At 38.9% G+C, this 20,591-nt stretch overlaps 1 protein-coding gene across 1 annotated transcript; it reads right to left on the reverse strand.

Annotated features, from left to right (window-relative positions):
• Positions 1-9,957: 9,957 nt before the first annotated feature.
• tmed6 (transmembrane p24 trafficking protein 6) lies at positions 9,958-19,036 on the reverse strand. Its single transcript, XM_057836161.1, has 4 exons — positions 18,699-19,036; positions 15,775-15,901; positions 15,508-15,671; positions 9,958-10,196 (listed from the first exon to the last, which is right to left on the reverse strand). The coding sequence occupies exons 1-4, from the start codon at positions 18,960-18,962 to the stop codon at positions 9,969-9,971; spliced, it is 783 nt and encodes a 260-aa protein (XP_057692144.1). The 5' UTR covers positions 18,963-19,036; the 3' UTR covers positions 9,958-9,968.
• Positions 19,037-20,591: the final 1,555 nt, after the last annotated feature.

A 20,591-nucleotide genomic window follows, 5' to 3' on the forward strand; every position in this document is an offset into this window, starting at 1 on the left:
ATGTATTTGTGTGAATATTTTTTAAACAAATCTCTCCCCATAGACAACAGCTACAGGTTCAATTTGTGAACCTTTAAAATGTAACTTTATTCATGATCATCCATTAAAATTTGAATATTTTACAAATAATTTTCTCATGATCTAAATACTTTCATGGGACAGGTCAGATTTGATTGATCACAAGCCTGATTCAAATACAGCGACTCTTGGTTATATGCTATATGTACATACAGTACAGTATATTCTGAGTTTTCCGCATTTGCTGTTGTCTTGTCGGTGTTGCCAGATTGGCTGGGTTCCCGCCGAATTGGGCTATTTTCAAAGACTCAAGGCGGGGAAGATATATTAGAAGGGTTGATCAAATTTTGACAAAATTGGGCAATTTTGGAAAGAGCTATTTCGATTAGTTTTAACCGTAAACTTGTAGGCTATGTCTACACCTTCAAGTTCAGCAACATTGCTTACTCACCCCAGAGACTTTGCTCTACAGTGCTGGCCAAAAGTATTGTCACTCCTGCAGTTCTGTCAAATGATGCTCAATTTCTCCCAGAAAAGGATTGCAGTTACAAATGCTTTGGTAGTAATATCTTCATTTATTTTGCTTGCAATGAAAAAACACAAAAGAGAATGGGAAAAAAAATTAAATCACTATCATCTTACACAGAACTCCAAAACTGGGCGATACAAAAGTATTGGCACCCTTTGAAAAATCATGTGATGCTTCTGCCTGCACATAACGGGGTGGCGATAAATGAATCACACTTGCAGCCAGTTAAAATCATTCAACTCAACCTCTGTCCTGTGTCCTTGTGTGTACCACATTGAGCATGGAGAAAAGAAAGAAGACCAATGAACTGTCTGAGGACTTGAGAAGCAAAATTGTGAGGATGCATGGGCATTCTCAAGGCTACAAGTCCATCTCCAAAGACGTGAATGTTCCTGTGTCTACCATGCGCAGTGTAATCAATAAGTGTAAAGCCCATGGCACTGTGGCTAATCACCCTGGATGTAGAAAAGAAAAATTGATGAGAGATTTCAATGAAAAATTGTGCGGATGGTGGATAAAGAACCTTGACTAACATCCAAACAAGTTCAAGCTGTTCTGGAGTCCGAGTCCAAGGGTACAACAGAATGAAAAGGGACTCTATGGTAAGATACCCAGGAAGACCCCACTTCTGACTCAAGAGACATAAAAAAAGCCAGGCTGGAGTTTGTCAAAACTTAACTGAAAAAGCTAAAAACGTTTTGGAAGAATGTTCTCTGGTCAGATGAGACAAAAGTAGAGCTTTTGAGAAAAAGGCATCAACATAGAGTTTACAGGGAAAAAAACGAGGCCTTCAAAAAAAGAACATAGGCCCCACAGTCAAACATGGCAGAGGTTCCCTGATGTTTTGGTGTTGCTTTGCTGCCTCTGGCACTGGACTGCTTGACCGTTTGCATGGCATTTTGTAGTCTGAAGACTACCAACAAATTTTGCAGCATAATGTTAGAAAGCTGGGTCTTCCTCAGAGGTCATGGGTCTTCCAGCAGGACAATGAACCAAAACACACTTCAAAAAACACTAGAAAATGGTTTGAGAGAAAACTCTGGAGACTTCTAAAGTTGCCAGCAATGAGTCCAGACATGAATGAACACCTGTGGAGAGATCTGAAAATGGCAGTTTGGAGAAGGCACCCTTCAAATCTCAGAGACCTGCAGCAGTTGGCCAAAGAAGAATGGTCTAAAATTCCAGCAGATCATTGTAAGAATCTCACTGATGGATACCGGAAGCAGTTGTTCGCAGTTATTTCGTCTAAAGGTTGTGCTACCAAGTAGTAGGCTGAGGGTGCCAATACTTTTGTCTGGCCCATTTTTGGAGTTTTGTGTAAAATGATAATGACTTTTTTTTTTCATTCTTTTTGTGTTTTTTCATTGCAAGCAAAAGAAATAAAGATATTAATACTAAAGCATTTGTAATTGCAATCATTTTCTGGGAGAAATTGAGCATTATCTGACAGAATTCCAGGGGTGCCAATACCTTTGGCCAGCACTGTAATTCAGTGGTTTGCTAAAGGTACTGAACCCCACTGGTTTCACACATCGAAATCACCGAACCCTTCGGAATTAGATAATAAAGTATTTTTTTTTTCCAAATTCAACACCAATTTAGCGAAAGTAGCAAGCTAATATCTAAGGAAGCGAATCCCCTTTTAAATTTATTCTCATTTTGATAGCATGTTTTTCAAAAGGTCAAAATTTGATGTTAAATTTGAAGTTTTTCCCATGTTTACATCTCAAATTACTTCACATTTACTGAAACAAAACGATGGATAAAATTTGTATCTTAAATCAATATATTTAGAGAAAAACAACATGAAGAGGAATGTTCACACAAAAAACAAAAATGTACTACAAATTTAGCTTTTTGCTGTTGCTTTTCATGTTGGAAATGACACATTTAATTTCAGACTGTTCCTTTTTTTAAATTTCATTTCTACATCCTCATTCTATTGTCACGTCATTGAATAACATGCTATTATCATGTTGTCAAATCTGATGCAAATGCGCAGTCCAAGCGTTCCTTTGGTCTGATGTACTTCCTCATAACAAGTGTTAGTCAAATAAGATTCCACTGAGCCAACCAGTTTCTCCTCCCATCTTATACTGTAGATCACAGGTGTCAAACCGATTCCAGAAAGGACCTCGTGGGTGCTGGATTTTGTTCCAACCGATACCGTGCAGAGAGTTTAACCAATGAACTTCCTACTGAAACAAGCAGCACCTGGCAAAGTTTAACTGATTACACATGTAAAAGATCTGATTGGTGAAAAGGTGTCCTCTTCTTTGGTTGGAAAGCAAACCTGCACCCACTTGGCCCTTTCTGGAATCGGTTTGACACCTGTGCTGGAGATGATTAGCAGTTAAAAGAAATGCAATTAAGCCTATAAATAAGAGGCAAACCAGTCCAGAACCTGGTCTATGACATCACTTCGGCAGACAGCATACAAAAATTGGGCCCTGCGTGTCTTTCTTCTCCAAAGCCCCAAGGTTTGATCACGCCTCACAAAGCGTCCAGCTGTGGACTGAATGTAATTTCTGCTTTGTTAGTACAGTCAAAATCAACAAAATAACTCCAAAAATGACATAATATTAACACATAACATTATATGCGTTTAGAAGGCCTGCCAAGTCAACACTTTGGTTGTTGTTCTTGTGGACACTAGCTTTGAAGTCTTACACCTCCATCATTCAAGAACTAATCGTCTTGAAACTTGGTAGATTTGAAGCATGGGTCAGTATCTATCAATCATTGGATCTTAACTTTTATTTTTATTTTTGTGTGTAAGGCTGATCAGGGCCGTTCCTGACCAATTTGGTGCCCTAGGCAACACATTTGTTGGTGCCCCGCCCCCAATATTCACCACATATATTTAAAAACTCACACTAAAAAAGCACATTATCACTTTGTAATTTATCATATAAAAAAGACAATGAACAAGTGTATAACTTAAAAGAAAAATGTTGTAATAACTATTCAAAAGCACCAATAAAAACACTTCAAAAACAAATGCATTAAATAAATTACACTAGTTATTACAATATGATTAACACCCACCCACACAAACCTTTCTAAAGACACACAGAACACTTTAAAATGAAACTTTTTTTTTTCACCTTGACCTGTAACCTTACTCACCTTGGCTTCACTGATGCAAAAGCATCTATTGCACTTTCATATGACAGTTATTTTGGAAGGTGCAATTCTTTCCTGGACTTGGTGGGCTTGTACTTAGTGCTGATGTGGATAGGTTCGCTGTAAAAGATGCCCCAGGATGTACAGAGGTAGAAGGAAAATATTTCAGAAGAGCATCTACAAAGAGAAGAAAGTGGAATGCTACTTTATATTAGTCAAATAGCTGTTGATTGCGAAACCGGCATGACATCACCATAATAGCGCCTAAATTCTTGCAGCCTGCTTACCTGTCTATTGGATCCGGCCATGATCTTTGATGGGCGTGGTTAAAAGAAAATAGATTCTTGAAGCACGGCAACCACACAGGACTATATGATAGCAAAAAAAATTAATACATTGAATGTTTTTACATTAACGTGATCGCCATTTTAATGAATTAATGACACATTTAATAACAAATGTTTGCATTTAAATCTGTGGCACTTTTAGTCCATCATACCACAGAACTTTGAAATTATTCATTGCATATTTAATGGTGTATTTATTTAATTAACCTTGGCACTTTGAGGCAAGGCAAATTTATTTGAAAAGCCCAATTTCACACAAGGTAAAAGTGGTTCACATCACATGAAAATAAGCAAGACAATTTTAGTCTCCCATACACTTTGTCCAAATTTCTCTGAAATTGGAGGGGGAGTAAATTTAACTGAAACTAATCCACAGCTAGCTGAATACTGAAAATATTTCTAAAATAGCCTGGCTAATGATACAGTATAATTTTGCTTTAGTAATAAGTCATATAAGCTCTATGTAAATAACCGCTAGCTTGCAGTTGCGCTAAGTCTACGTGCTTATGCTGTTGAAAAAAATCATCACAACAAACCTCTGTTTTTCTTCACGTCTTTGCTTTCTTCTCTTTTTCTTCAGACCCGCAGGGCTTTTGTCTTTTCATGAAGTTTACTTGTCACCGTAATGTCGCTAAATTGCAGAGGCTAAAAATAGCACCTTCAGGTAGCTCGCTCGTCTGCTGGGTGGTGAGTGGGACTAGGGTATGTGGTGAAATTATCGCATCACAGGAAAAAGTGAAACGGGCAGAGGGCACACTAGAAAAATGATTTCATTATTATTTAATGACTTATTGTGAACGGTTTTGTTGTTCTTGTGTTTTATTGTTTTGTATAATTTTTTGAATACTGCTTTCATCAAATATTATTTGAATATTTTTCTTGACGCCCTTTTGGACGCTTGTGCGCCCTTAGGCGATTGCCTAGATGGCCTTATGGGCGGCACGGGTCGGGGGCTGATGAACTAATTGCGGACTTAATGTGCCTGCAGATTCCAAGTTAGCACTTGGAGGGCAAGGTGGACTTAAAAATGTTGCAAAATTGCATGTACTGTAGTTTGCGCTATATTTTTATAGCCGAGACTCATGCTTGTATAATTTCATCATCGTCGGCGGTAACTCTTAGTCGAGTATGACTGCCCTCCCTCTTGGTCCTTGTGGGTCTTCAGGTGGGCATAGAGGCTGATTCTGGACCCAATTATTCTGCTGCCGTGGGGGAAGGGGAAGGTAGTTGTGGTGAGTTTGGGTTGGTCCTGTTTGGAGGTTGCTCTCTCCTTCCCGAGTTTGCGTTTGTCTTGTTCAGCACGATGGAGGCCAGCGTTGTACTGTGCAGCACGCTAACGGAAGATATTTCTCCAGGAAGACCTGTCGGCTGCCATGTCTTCCCAGGCTTTTATGTCAGTCAGTGTGGCACTTTTTTTAGGTTTTTTTGTACGAGGGGCAATCAAAAAGTAATGCACTCAAGTGCATTGCTCGTACAGGATTTTACAAATCTTGTTTATATTTGGCACAAATATGATAGGACACACCTTTTTGCGATTCTTGTGTGTTTTTCTTATTTTCAGATTTTTAAAGCTTAAACTAGCTTCCAAAATGGCTGCCCCTCTTGAAGCTCGTCATAGGTGGATGGGCGATAGGGTTGGGCATCGTTTGAAATTGAACGATTCCAGTTCCGATTACGATTCCACATTTCGAGTCCGGTTCCGAACGATTCCCGATTCCATATTCTTTTAAGAGGCAGAGTCAAAAAAAAAAAAAAAAAATGCATGGTCCAAAAAATTGCATAGTTTATATTAAAGTCTTAACTTCTCGACATTTTTTAAAATTAAATTAACTTCTCACAGGGCCAATTATAACTTGTATATAAATATCAATCTTTAAACTCGGCCAATTTTTTTCCGCTCGGCAGTCAGAGCATCGAAACAAGTAATCGAAATTTTTAAAATTCGAACGATTCCGGGAGCATCGGAGTGTTAGAACCGGTTCCCATCGATGCTCGATTCTCGATGCCCAACCCTAATGGGCGACCACTATGGGGCTTATCGGCTATGCTGGCTTTACCCACCTCTTCATGGTCTTCAGTACTATTTTTAAATCGCTGTACCCATCTTTTTACAGTATTATATAGTCTATGGTATCATCCTTGTAGACATTTTCCAGCCGGTTGTGAATCCTCAGAGGGGTTTCTCCCTCTGTAACAAGGAATTCGATTACAGCTCTTTGTTTCTGACGATCTTCAAGAGGGGCAGCCATTTTGGAAGCTAGTTTACGCTTTAAAAATAAGAAAATAACAAAAACACATATAACAATCGCAAAAAGGTGTGTCCTATCATGTTGTGTCAAATATAAACAAGATTGGTAAAATCCTGTACGAGCAATGCACTTGAGTGCATTACTTTTTGAATGCCCCTCGTATATTGTCCTTAAACCTCTTCTTTTGGCCTCCAGGAGCCTGTTTCTCTTCAGCAAGATGCGAGAAGACAACATGGCCAGTCCATCTCAGCTGGTTTTGGGCAATGGTGGCAGTGCGTCTGTCCACCCAGCTGATCTTCCGGATTTTCCAAAGGCATCTTTGATTAGCCTGGTACACCAGACTCACCGCTGTTTCAGCTATTGAGTCCTGGTACACCAGACTCACCGCTGTTTCAGCTATTGAGTCTGGCCACCATTCAGCGGATAAAATTTCCAGGGCGGAGCAAGCCACAGCAAACAGACAGCGGAGTGGACCAATCAGCGAAGGGCGGACGTGACGTTAGTAAAGCGACAAGGGACTTGCGCACGGAAATATACATACGAGGAGAGCGGAGTTTATTCAACATTGCTAGCGCGAGACAGATTGTTGTCAATGACTCGTGTCGATGTGTTTTTGGTAATTTAAAACTGATTTTACCGTGAATTTGGAAAATATTCTCGGCTCTCCTGTTCACCATCTGTGTTGTTGTGGAGACGACTTCCGACGCGCAAGAGTGACGTTACTCCTTAAGAACACGTCACACAAATAAACAAATCTGATTGGACTGTTGACTTTTGTGCTTGCGCGAGAGGCCGTTAATGGGCTGGGTCCCAGACTATTTTCACAGTGTTTGAAAAATACGGGGAGAGCAGTCTGGCCGTGCCAGGCAAACTTTGATGGTGTGCCTCAAGTGGCTTTAAGTGCCTGCTGTACATGGTGGTCCAGGCCTCTGATCCATATAAGAGAGTGGGGAGCACCACTGCTTTATACACCAGGATTTTTGGTGTTGCCTGGATATCACGGTCCTCAAAGACTCTCCTCTTCTGCCTTGAGAAAGCCCCATTGGCACTGCTGAGGCGATGGTGTATTTCATCGTCAATCACTGCTTTTGACGAGAGAAGGCTGGCAAAGTATGGGAAGTGGTCCACATTTTTCAGTCGGATGTTGTCAATGGAGATGTCTGGGGGCATGGCTAGTGTGCTGTAGTTTGGTGGAGTACTTGTGTCTTTTTTATATTGATGGCCAGACCAAGCAGCTTGTATGTTTTAACAAAGGCAGACAGGTTGCACTCATATAATTTATGGACAGATTGACACACAAAATTCCTAAATAAAAACATTGGACCCAGAATACCCTTGTACGGTGCCATTTTTGGACTGGATAATGAAAGAAAAGAACGCATTATAACACTGGTTGCCGGGTAGTGTCGCTGTGATAGACCGGATAGTGATACTTGTGCAGGTGGAATTAGTGAATTGATTTTGTGTCGGATAAGAAATGACAAAATAATTTACATACAAACAATAATTTAATATAATTTTAAAAGATTTAGTAGTTGAAAAAAATCTGTGAAAAGTGTAAAACTCGAAAGCATAAAGAGAAGTGGTTCACTTTTTTTCCTTATATTTTTGAGGTTGAGTCTTTCAATCTCTGACTAACTTTTACTGCGTCGTTTCAATCCTCAGAACCTGTTTTGAATTGTTTCCTCATAACAGGTTGATTTGTGTCTGCTTTTGACACCAGTTGCAATAGAAATACTTTCTTATATGCACTTGGAATCCAAAACAATCTCAAAGATGTACTTCAACAGTGATTTTTATTGTCACATGTATTTTTGACATTTAATAATGAATAAATATACAATTAATTATTTATTGCATTTACGGAAATGATTACACTAATTCTAACCTTTTGTAAAGGTCCCATGATGCTTATCGTCAAAACAGCTATGATTTTTCTGGTTATAATATAAAAAAGTGTTGTACAAGGATGAGGAAAGTATCAATGTTGTAATTTGGGCTGCTTTTTACTGAACAGGGCATGTTTAAGTTGTGACTTGGCTGATGACTGTCTTTTGATCTGCTTATAGCCCCGTGCGGCTTATACATGAACGAAAACCATTTTCTTGCAATATCTAGTGGGTGCGGCTTATAGTCAGGTAGTTAAAAAAAGTGAATCCAGTGGCGGAACAAATGTAAACAGGGCCTGGGTGTGATGAGCCTAAACAGGCCCTGCCGAGTGGAATGTCCAACTGGGTGGTGGCCTTTTGGACAATTATTCGCAGGCCCCTCAAGACGATAGTCCGGTGTGTGTCTGTGTTTGTGTGGGGTGAAGTGGAACTTTTTTTGCAGGCCTCTCCAGAAAACCAGGGGGGAGTGGGTGCTAGCAGAAATATTTGAACCAGAGATGTCCCGATCGATCGGCGATCACGTCATTTTCAAAGTATCGGAATCGGGAAAAAATTATCGGACATGCCTTTTTTTAATATATATATATTTTTTAATTAAATCGTTTTCTAATTGTATTTAACGTTACCGACATAATGTGTTACACTCTTCCAGAGTCTTTAGTTTAAGCTTAAGGCAGGGTTATCAAATTTATCGCGTTAACGGCGAGAATTAATATTTATTACATTTATCACATTACAATATTTAACGCATGCGCTGCACGACCCACTCATGCATTGTTGCGTTCAATCTATAATGGCGCCATTTTACCCATACAGTATTTAGAGCTAAAAGGCAGCGTAAAATGAGTAGAGAGAATTTTGGCAGCCTTTGGAGCCTTTTTTTAAATGGCTAAAGCCTTACAATCCCTCTCCCAACCATTAGAATAATCGTGGGAAGCAATGTGGGGAAGAAAGGTAGTAGTTGATGTTTTTCTCAACACCCTATGTTATTTCCCAACGCAGAGAAGATATATCAGTTGGTACCACGACGCAGTCATGGTTGCACTTCCCATCATCCATTTGGGCAGAAGTTAAATGACTCCAGTATCATTTACTGAAAGCTCAACAAATACACTAGATGGCAATATTTAGTCACACATATACAAAGTCACATTTATCATTTAAGAATTACAAGTCTTTCTATCCGTGGATCCCTCTCACAGAAAGAATGTTAATAATGTAAATGCCATCCTGAGGATTTGTCGTCATAATAAACAAATACAGTACTTATGTACTGTATGTTGAATGTACATATTCGTCCGAGTTTTATGCATTTTTTTCTTAATGCATTGCCAAAATGTATATGATCGGGAAAAATTATCGGGAATGATTGGAATTGAATCGGGAGCAAAAAAAAGCAATCGGATCGGGAAATATCGGGATCGGCAGATACTCAAACTAAAACGATCGGGATCGGATCAGGAGCAAAAAAACATGATCGGAACAACCCTAATTTGAACACTTAAAAACACTATATTACAGCTCTGTGTATCATCTTACCTTTCTATGTTTGACCCTCCCCTGGCCCAACCACCCCCACTTAACTCCCCGGTGGCACCCCCAGCACCCCCGTAAGTTCCGCCCCTGAGTAAATCCAAAGACTGACTGAGAACATGTAAGGGTAATTTGTAAATATTTATTAAATCTTGTAAACAATATTGCTTTCCATAATTAGATTTGAATAAAAAGATCTGACGACCACACACGTTTTGAGAAAGGAGTACCGATTGGCAGGGCCGGTCAGCACACATTTAAAGAGCAAGCAGGGCAGTCAACAAGCGCGGGGCTCGCTGTCGGCGTTGCGGCCAAAGAGGCTCTGGAGGAAGCGGAGCTGCAGGAAGCCTGCCAGCACCACCAGAACGCTGAGTGCGGCAGAGCAGCAATTGACGCGGCGTTGATTGGACACCAACAGGAACTCATCGGCACCGTGTCGCATGCGCCCCGAGTTGTAGTGGCGGAACATGTGAAAAACAGTGTTCTCCACGCGCTGCGACGATGCCTAAAAGTAATCACATTCGGAAATTTTTTTGGGGGGCATCACTAAGAATAAGAGGTGGGTAGTAAGTTAACGCGTTAAATTTACTCCGCTACATTTACTTGAGTAACTTTTTGAGGAAATTGTACTTCTTAGAGTAGTTTTACCACACAATACCTTTTACTTTTACTTGAGTAGATTTGTGAAGAAGAAACAATACTCTTACTCCGCTACTTTGGAGCATTGCTGTGGACCATTTTTTTTCAATTTCGACCACAGGTTTTCAATAGGATTGAGATCTGGGCTATTTGCAGGCCAAATCTTGACTGGAGTCTTGTCTTGTCAAGAATATGCTTTGGACAAGTTGTCAAGAGTCAAGAATCTGCATTGGACAAGATGAGGATGCTGGAACTTTGGTTTGGTGCTGTTCCAGTGAGATTTACAAAGATGACTGCCTGAAGAAAACATCAAAATTCCCTCAGTCCTTGATGATATGGGGCTGCATGTCAGGCAAAAAGGCACTGGGGAGATGGCTGTGGTTAAATCTTAATAAATGCACAAGTTTACATTGAAAATTTAGACAGCTCTCTTATCCCTTCAATTGAAAATACAGTATGTTTGTCATTTTTCAAGATGACAATGCAGCATGACACAGAGCTAAAACTGTTAAAGCATTCATAGGAGAAAGACTCAGCATGGCCTTCAAATAGCCCAGATCTCAACCACATTGAAAACCTGTGATGGAAATTGAAAAAAATGGTCCACAGCAAGGCTCCGGATCTAGCAACTAGCAACACACACAAAAAAAAAAACATGCATTTAGCATTTATTTTAAGTAACTATGTCGAAGTACAGTGCAAGTCTGTTAGTGAATGTAGCTAGCAGCCACCTTATGTAAACAGAGCTTTTCCTGTGTAAATTCTTGTGAATAAATGCTTAAATCCCTGAATTTTTTAAATAAATATGGACGTAAAACAGTCTCGGTTCTTGGTTAAAAGCAAAAAAAAAACAAAACGTGCAGTTAGCATTTATTTAACACAAATATGTCGAAGTGCAACGCTAGTCTGTTAGTGAATGTAGCTAGCGGCCGACTTATGTAAACAGAACTTTTCTGGTGAAAATTCTTGTGAATAAATGCCTAAATCCCCGATTTCTTCATAAATATGGACGTAAAACAGTCTCGATTATTGGTTAAGAGCAAAAAAAAAACAAAAACAACGTGCAGTTAGCTTTTATTTTACGGAAATATGTCGAAGTGCAGTGCTAGTCTGTTAGTAAATGTAGCTAGCAGCCGCGTTATGTAAACAGAGCTTTTCCGGTGAAAATTCTTGTGAATAAATGCTGAGATCCCTGAATTTTTATAGATATGGACGTAAAACAGTCTCGGTTCTTGGTTAAAAGCAAAAAAAAAAAAAAACGTGCAGTTAGCATTTATTTAAAGTAAATATGTCTAAGTACAATGCTAGTCTGTTAGTGAATGTAGCTAGCGGCCGACTTATATAAACAGAGCTTTTCCGGTGAAAATTCTTAAATCCCTGAATTCTTTATATATATGGATGTAAAACAGTCTCGATTCTTGGTTAAAAGCAAAAAAAAAAACACAAAAAAAAACAACAACAACAAAAAACGTGCATTTAGCATTTACAGTATTTAAAGTAAATATGTCGATGTACGTGTTATCTTTTTGGCCTGATATGGTCATGTAATAAGTTATAGTACAGTATAAAACTGACAATTCATATAGATGAAGTTGTGCTGAGAAAAAAATACCTTTTTAAAAACAATCTGACATTGTAAGCAGTTACTCACAATGTTACTCCATTCTGCAACAGAGACATTTTAATTTTAATTGAGAAATCAAAGTTTATATGGCTTTTTGAGGGTTTCACTGGAATCGGGTTAGACGTAGATTTGGCCAAATAAAAAAATGGGGCTTAGACCATACCAACCATTGCCATTGCATCACAGTGTTTGCATTTACTTCCAAAACTGATGTAATGCCATCACCTGAAGTGTCATAGGTTTGATGAAAGAAACAACCTTCTAAAAAAACATTTTTCCTCGTTTAATGTTCGCAAAAAGGCACTTTGACACTTCACAGAAGTTGCAAAAGTGCAAAATATTTTGTGGACTGATGAAACCGAAGTTGAATTGTTTGGGAGTAACACACAACGTCATGGGTGGAAGAAAAATAGAACAGCCCATCAACTAAGCCTGTCGCAGTATGCAATAATTCCATTTATCGCGCGATAAATAAAAATGAAGGCCGTAATTTTTCCGCTGCGATTTATCGCCTCGCGTGCACGTGCGTGTGCGCGTGCGGCAGACGTGCTGTTAAAAGTTCGGATTCCTCGTTACCAACTGCGCAAAATGCATCTTCGTACCAGGTGCGACAAAAACTAGCGCCGGAGCCAATCGTTCCCATTATATCCTATTGTTCAACGTATACCGGCCGCGCCAGTCTTCCGGAGTGAGACTGTCCATCTATGGCGCGCCGGTGTTGTTGACGTGTGGGCGCTCCCGTCAGGAGTGACATTTCACGCGGGGCGGCTATTTTTCGGCACAACGCCGGATATTTACAACGAGGTCCCCCAAAACATTGATACCGACTTGGCTGCTACGAACAACCTCGCTTTGAAAACGAACAGCTGCTTCAAACTCGTCCCGTTTATGAAAGTCGATTGTCATATGCTGGTGTTGTGTAGTAATGAGCAGACGTGACTTCAGCAGCGCTTGCTAACTTTTTTAATGCACGCACACACTAGACATCATGAAATGGCAAACTAGATGTGTTACGTCCCATGCCATTGGCTACGTGAGCCCAGAGTGATTACGAGACACGTAGTCCATATACTACATCGATGAATTCTAAACTGTCATGACTGAATGGAAGTTAAGAAGGCCAAATCAATCCATACCAGTGACTATAGATAATGTTGCAAATATTGTTAATTCAGTACATGACATAGATGGATTCGGACCACAAATAGGATGTCTTGCTCATGTAGTAAACCTAGCTGCCAAGAGAGCTGTAGCAATCAACAGTGTGCCCTGCCTGACTTTACAAACAGTAAAGATTGTTCTCAGCACTTTTATACAAATTTTTTTCAGATCAGTAAAAAGTAAGCACATAAATATTATGCACTAAAATGCATGTTTATATGATGGCAATTTAATTTTTGCTCGTTAGCAAAAAAAAAAAAAAAACCGAAACAAAAAATATAATTGTTATGTTTTTTTACAGAGCATTAAATGTATTGAATCGGAAAATGGTGTCCCCCGTATCAAAAATTGTACCGAACCATGACTTAACTGTATCGTTGCATCCCTATGGAACACCATTGCAGAAGCTATGACGGGAAAAGTTTTCATTTGCCTAAATGCTTAAGTTATTAAGTGCAATTTTTTTTTTTTTTTTTTTTAAAAACACATTTTATTTATTCTGTGTTTCTGTGCGGTATCAATATTGTTGATTTTTATGTAAGAGGCATGGTCTATTGTTTTTAGTTGTGATTTCTTAAAAAGTATTTTTGAATTTAAGAGTAAATATCGCGTTTAAATGGGTGTACTTGATCTATTAATATATACTGTATTCTCACTGTGTTATTGTAAATTGTTTAAAAAAAATTGGGGGGGGGGCGCAATAATATCGCATATCGCAATAATTTATGAGAATAATTATCGCACACTAAAATTTGTTATCGCGACAGGCATACCATCAACATCAACACCTCATCCCCACCGTGAAGCATGGTGGAGGGAGCATCATGATTTGGGGCTGTTTTGCTCAGGGCCTGGACACTTGCAATCATTAATGGAAGAATGAATTCAAAAGTTTATCAGGATGTTTTGCGGGAAATCCTGAGGCCGTCTATCAGACAGTTGAAGCTAAAAAGAGGATGGATGCTGCAACAAGACAATGATCCAAAACACAGAAGTAAATAAACTTTAGAATGGTTTCAGATGAACAAAATACACGTTCTGGGGTGGCCAAGTCAAAGTCCAGACTTGAAGCCCATTGAGATGCTGTGGCATGACCTAAAGACAGCGATTCATGCCAGACATCCCAGGAATCTAACTGAACTACAGCAGTTTTGTGAGAAGAATGTGCAAAGATTAGTCCTGATCGATGTGCCAGACTGATCTGCAGCTACAGGAAGTGTCTGTTTGAAGTCATTGCTGCCAAAGTGGGGGGGGGGCACAAAATATCAAATGTGATGGTTCACTTACTACTTATTTTTCCCCCTTCTGTCATTGTTTGCATACTATCCTCATTAAAATATGAAAACTAGGGCTGTCAAAATTATCGCGTTAACGCGTGGTAATTAATTTTTTAAATTAATCACGTTAAAATATTTGACGCAATTAACGCACATGTCCCGCACTGTCCCGTGTCAGACAGTATTCTACCTTTTGGTAAATTTTACAGCAAGGTTTTTTGTGCTGTCTAACAGCGAACTCTTGTGGTCGCTTTGCGACATGGTTTATTGCTTTCTTGCCAGTTCAATATGGCTGCATGACGTCTCGGGCTGATGCCTATGTTGTAATGTTGTGCTTATATGATCCTTGGACAAGATTTGTCCGTAAGTATGGTTGTTGTAAAGAATGTACATATTATGTTAGTAAGCGAAATGTTATATTTTTTGTATGAGACGCTTTTTGTTTATGTTTAGTGAACCTGTATAGCGTGCTAAGCTAACGTTGTTGCTAATGCAATGCTTGTGTACTTTTTTTTTTGTAGTTTCACTACGGTCTAAAGAGAACAATGGTTTGAGGCCATTTTATTAATAGATCAGATGAAAAAGGAAGAAGTCTGATTATTAAGGCGTCGTTCACTAGCTGTCTAGCTTAGGAAAAAGTAGACGCTTCGGAGTGAGGACAGCATAGACAGATTTAAATGACAGTAGAGTGAAATGCCCACTACAGTCCTTATATACCGTATGTTGAATGTATATATCCATCTTGTGTCTTATCTTTCCATTCCAACAATTTATTTTACAGAATATATATATAATTTACAGAAAAATATGGCATATTTTATCGATGGTTTGAATTGCGATTAATTGCGATTAATTATGATTAATTAATTTTTAAGCTGTAATTAACTCGATTAAAATTTTTAATCGTTTGACAGCCCTAATGAAAACCTATAAATGTTTGGGATGTTTTAGTTAAAGCAGACAGTTTTTCATCTGTGTGATTTTGACAAAGGTCAAATCACATTTAATGGTGATTAATGCAGAATTGTGAGAAATTCCAAAAGGTTCATATACATTTTTTAACCAGTGTAGGTTTGTATTTTTCAGGGGTCATAGGTTGTTTGGTAGGGACTGACCTCTATGATGCTCAGTGTGTCGTTGAGTTTCTTGATAGCGGTGTCCTTCTTGTTTTGGTTTTGTTGTTCTGGGGGGGCGTGGTCATAGTAAACGCCAAAACTGAGAGAAACTTGCATGCTGCCGAAACGGTTGTGGAAGTTGCTGAAACACATCTGGTAGAAGCCTGACACGCACACACCCAAACATGTGAAAGCTGTCAATTTCCCTCTGGAAATTGCGTGTAGATGTCGTGTAGTGTGTTTGTGTGAACCGGGTGGGTGGCGTACCGGTCTCTTTGACATCCAGCTCGATTTGCCCGTCTGCGTTGTCGACGGTGGAAAGCAGAAGACCACTTGGTGCGTTGACAGTGACTGACAGGTGGCGGTCGTGGCCTACGCCTGTCACCCACTGCACCTGAAATACATGTGCAAGGCACTGGTAGCACCTAGGGGTAGGAACCTCTGGGTACCATCCGATACGATACAATTTGCGATACAGGGCTCACAAAGACAATTATCTCACAATATGGCATTACAACAATTATTAATACATGGTTCATGAAATCAATCTACACTATAACTAAAGAAAAACAAGAAATTTCTAAATAGCAAAATAACACGTTTATTTTTTGGACTGTTGCGGACTATCTGTCAAAAAACTTTTGTTGATTCAGCATCTGGTGAGTTGCATTTTCCCTGCACTTAACGTTCGTATTTAGCCCCGTCGCTATTATATATTTACTGTATTTTTCTGCTACTCATTGCCGGTCTGTGAAAAAAAGACCTACATCACACCGGTCCATGGTGCAAAAAAGGTTGGGGACCACTGGTGTAAAGGACTGTGAAGCTGCGCAAATGAATGAAAAGCAAGCCGCAATCATAACAAGCGATAACCTAGTTCTGTACAAAAGTTCAGCGCGCTGTAGGGCATATTCAGTTAATAACGTACACACAACAGTATACATTTGAGCACTTATTTTTTACAATTTGGGCTTCCCTTGCAGTCTTAAAGCAATCGACTCTGACATCCAGAGTTCACACAACCATAGCATAGACTTCATAATGGTATTGACGTGTCAGATCGATCATGCACTGTGCCTTGCATTCAAGTAGGGTGCCGCCCACATCAAGAGGAGATCTTCACAAACACACGATCTAACGCCGAATTTCTGTTGAAAAAGTACAAAAGCTGGACTGTATACAAACAGGAAGGATTGTCTCAGGATTGATTTGTTCGAGGATTCAAGGTAATTATTATTTTTTCGTATGATGCATGCATTTTAAAACATGAAAAAAAATCAATTGGAGAAATTAGCTGCTACTGCATCGGCATCATAGTTCGCGATATTTACGTAAAATAAATGCTAAATGCATGTTTTTGTTTTTTTTTTTGCTTTCAACCAAGAACCGAGACTGTTTTACGTCCATATCTATGAAAAAAATTCAGGGATTTAAGCATTTATTCACAAGAATTTTCACCAGAAAAGCTCTGTTTACATAAAGCGGCTGCTAGCTATATTCACTAACAGACAAGCACTGTACTTCGACATATTTACGTTAATTAAATGCTAACTGCAAGTTTTTTTTTTTGCTTTTAACCAAGAACCGAGACTGTTTTACGTCCATATCTATAAAAAAAAATCAGGGATTTAAGCATTTATTCTCAAGAATTTCACCGGAAAAGCTCTGTTTACGTCAGACGGCTGCTAGCCTCATTCACTAACAAACTAGCATTGTACTTCGCCATATTTCCGTAAAATAAATGCTAACTGGACGTTTTTTTTTGTGTGTGCTTCTAACCAAAAACCGAGACCGTTTTAGGTCCATATCTATATAAAATTCAGGGATTTAAGCATTTATTCACAAGAATTTTCACCGGAAAAGCTCTGTTTACATAAGGCGGCTGCTAGCTACATTCACTAACAGACTAGAATTGTACTTCGACATATTTACTTTAAATAAATGCTAACTGCGCGTTTTTTTTTTTTTTTTTTTTTGCTTTTAACCAGAAACCGAGACTGTTTTACGTCCATATCTATAAAAAATTCAGGGATTTAAGCATTTATTCACAAGAATTTTCACCGGAAAAGCTCTGTTTACATAAGGCGGCTGATAGCTACATTTAGTAACAGACTAGCACTGTACTTCGACATATTTCTGTAAAATAAAAGCTAACTGCACTTTTTTTTTTTTTTTGGTCTTAACCAAGAATCGAGACTGTTTTACATCCATTTCTATGAAGAATTCGGGGATTTAAGCATTTAATCGCAAGAATTTTCACCGGAAAAGCTCTGTTTACATAAATCGGCCACTAGCTACATTCACTAACAGACTAGCATTGTACTTTGACATATTTATGTTAAAAAAATGGTAACTGCACGTTTTTTTGCTTTTAACCAAGAACCGAGACTGTTTTACATCCATATCTATAAAAAATTCAGGGATTTAAGCATTTATTCACAAGAATTTTCACCGGAAAAGCTCTGTTTACATCAGGCGGCTGCTAGCTACATTCACTAACAGACTAGCACTGTACTTCGACATAATTACTTAATTAAAATAAATGCTAAATGCACGTTTTTTTGTTGTTGCTTTTAACCAAGAATCGAGACTGTTTTACATCCATATCTATAAAGAATTCAGGGATTTAAGCTTTTTTTCACAAGAATTTTCACCGGAAAAGCTGTTTACATGGGTCAGCCGCTAGCTACATTCACTAACAGACTAGCATTGTACTTCGACGTATTTACTTTAAATAAATGCTAAATGCACTTTTTGTTGTTGTTGCTTTTAACCAAGAATCGAGACTGTTTTACGTCCATATCAATAAAGAATTCAGGGATTTAAGCATTTATTCACAAGAATTTTCAACAGAAAAAGCTCTTTGTCTGTGATTCCCTGTGTCTGTGATACCAATGCAGACCCCCTATTTAACGGCCCCGCGCCCCGTCAATACATTATGAAGTCTATGGCCATAGTTAACATGGACACTATTCTAGTGTGGAATTTTGGCTTTTTAAAACGATATATCAATTCTTGGCGGGAGAATATTGATAATCTATTGGGATACAAAGTATGGCATTATATCAACATATACCAGGTATACAATCACATGGCTAATAAGATTAATCGTTTCGTAGTAACTAGAAGTGGCCCTTGTAATGGCTAAAAGTTCCAGTTGCGTGCTACTAGTTTGGTCGCATGCATCTCACCACGAAGTTGAGGTAGAACTTCTCTCCATAGTGAGCGAAGTGCCAGACGCAGTCCATCCCGGCTGCGGGCAGGACCATCGCAAAGTCGTACTGGTCGGCACCCCAGAACAGCTCTTGGTCCGTCATGTTGGGGTGCAGGTTGCCCAAAGGGCCCCCGTGGGCACCCAAGACCCACATTAACGTCAGTGACAACAGTAAGCGGCTGAGCGCGTGGTGCTTCATCTCCAAATGATGAGGAACCGTCACTTGCCGACCGCCAATCATTAACCGGATGGGAAGGCTGACGAGGGCTGCAGCTGCGCCAAAGTGATAACAAATCAGTACTGCTGGGAAGTTACTATTAGTACATATATTCTGTATGTACTGTAGCTGAAGTGTCCTAAAAGATTCGTTTTGCAGACCACTTTAGAATTTTACTCCCTAAATTTAAAAAGACGGACTTTCCAATCCATCATCATCCACCAAGTCTAAATTAGTTTTTATGAACCCTTTCATCATAGACTCCACCATCAGTTGACAAGACAACTCACACAGACTTTGTGCCACGCCTTCCCGTAGGGGGCCGACCCATAGAGCATTGAGATGGCTTTCACTATTCACTGTGGTAAACTCAAACACACGCTGCGTTCGAACGCCGGATTTAGGTGGAAATTGGACGAAGGTTTTACTGCATACAAGCAGGCAAGGGTGGCTCAAGAGTGATTTGGTTGAGGATTCAAGGTAATTATTATATTTTTCGCACCATGCATGCACTTTGAAACATTGTGAATACAATGAAAGGAAGGGAAAAAAATAGCCTAACTTTAGCTTGAAATATTTATCTAAATTAATGATAACTGCTCGGTTTTTTGCTTTTAACCAAGAGTCTAGACGGTATTATGTTTAGATCTATAGAAATTTCGAGATTTAAGCATTTATTGGCAACAATTTTTAAACTTAAAAAGCTCTGTTTCGTGACAGCCGCCATGTTGGATTAAACAATACCGTAACTTGGGCTTGAAACATTTACGTAAAATGAACGATAACTGCCCGTATTTTTTTCTTTTAACCAAGAATATACTGTTTTACGTTCATATCTATAAAAATTCTGCGATCTAAGCATTTATTTGCAAGAATTTTCTACTTAAAAAGCTCTTTGTTTTGTGACGGCCGCAATGTTGGATTTTGTATCTCTACACAATAGCGGAATTCGAACTAAATAAGTTGTGATTGTATACAGAAAAATGCACATTTTGCTTTTGTTGAGTAAAATTAAGATGATTCTGCATGCTTTTAAGTTTGTGTTGTAGGGTTGCCACTTTTTAGAAATAGAAATTAGGGATGCACCCCTCCCGCCCAAAGTTGTACAGGTGAAGAAAAAAGGGAACTTCCCCAAAACTCCTAAATTGCATAGAAATGTATCTATTCATATATATTCCGAATTGGTTCAATACGGAACACAACATTTAATTCCCAATTACCGATCGCCCCTTATTTCAAGGGACGGGTGGCAACCCTATTGTGTTGTGAAAATTGAGTGATTTATTCGCTGTTGAAAACTTGCACTAAATTAAAAAAGAAAAGTTGCTATTTTGAGCAAAAACCTGCTATAAATCCTGAAAATATAGGTGATAATCTCTGCATTTGGTGATTTTTGTTCATCTAGTGTAAAATTTGCGAATTTTATATCAATTTTAAGTTTTGTGATACTTATATAAAAAAAAAATAATCAGGATTTTTATTCGGGAACGACTTTGAATTGTTTGATGTCGCTGCTCATGGAGACCAAAGGGAGGTGTCTGTTTTGGTTTAAGGTTGCTAGCGGCTTTGGTTTTGAAAATATTTTAAGGTTTTGAAAAAAGCCCCCCTTCAGATCAGCCCCGAGCCCTGTGTACTGTCAACTGATAGTGAAGT

This window comes from Corythoichthys intestinalis, chromosome 5 (genome assembly GCF_030265065.1).
Source record: "Corythoichthys intestinalis isolate RoL2023-P3 chromosome 5, ASM3026506v1, whole genome shotgun sequence".
Taxonomy (NCBI): Eukaryota; Metazoa; Chordata; class Actinopteri; order Syngnathiformes; family Syngnathidae; genus Corythoichthys; species Corythoichthys intestinalis.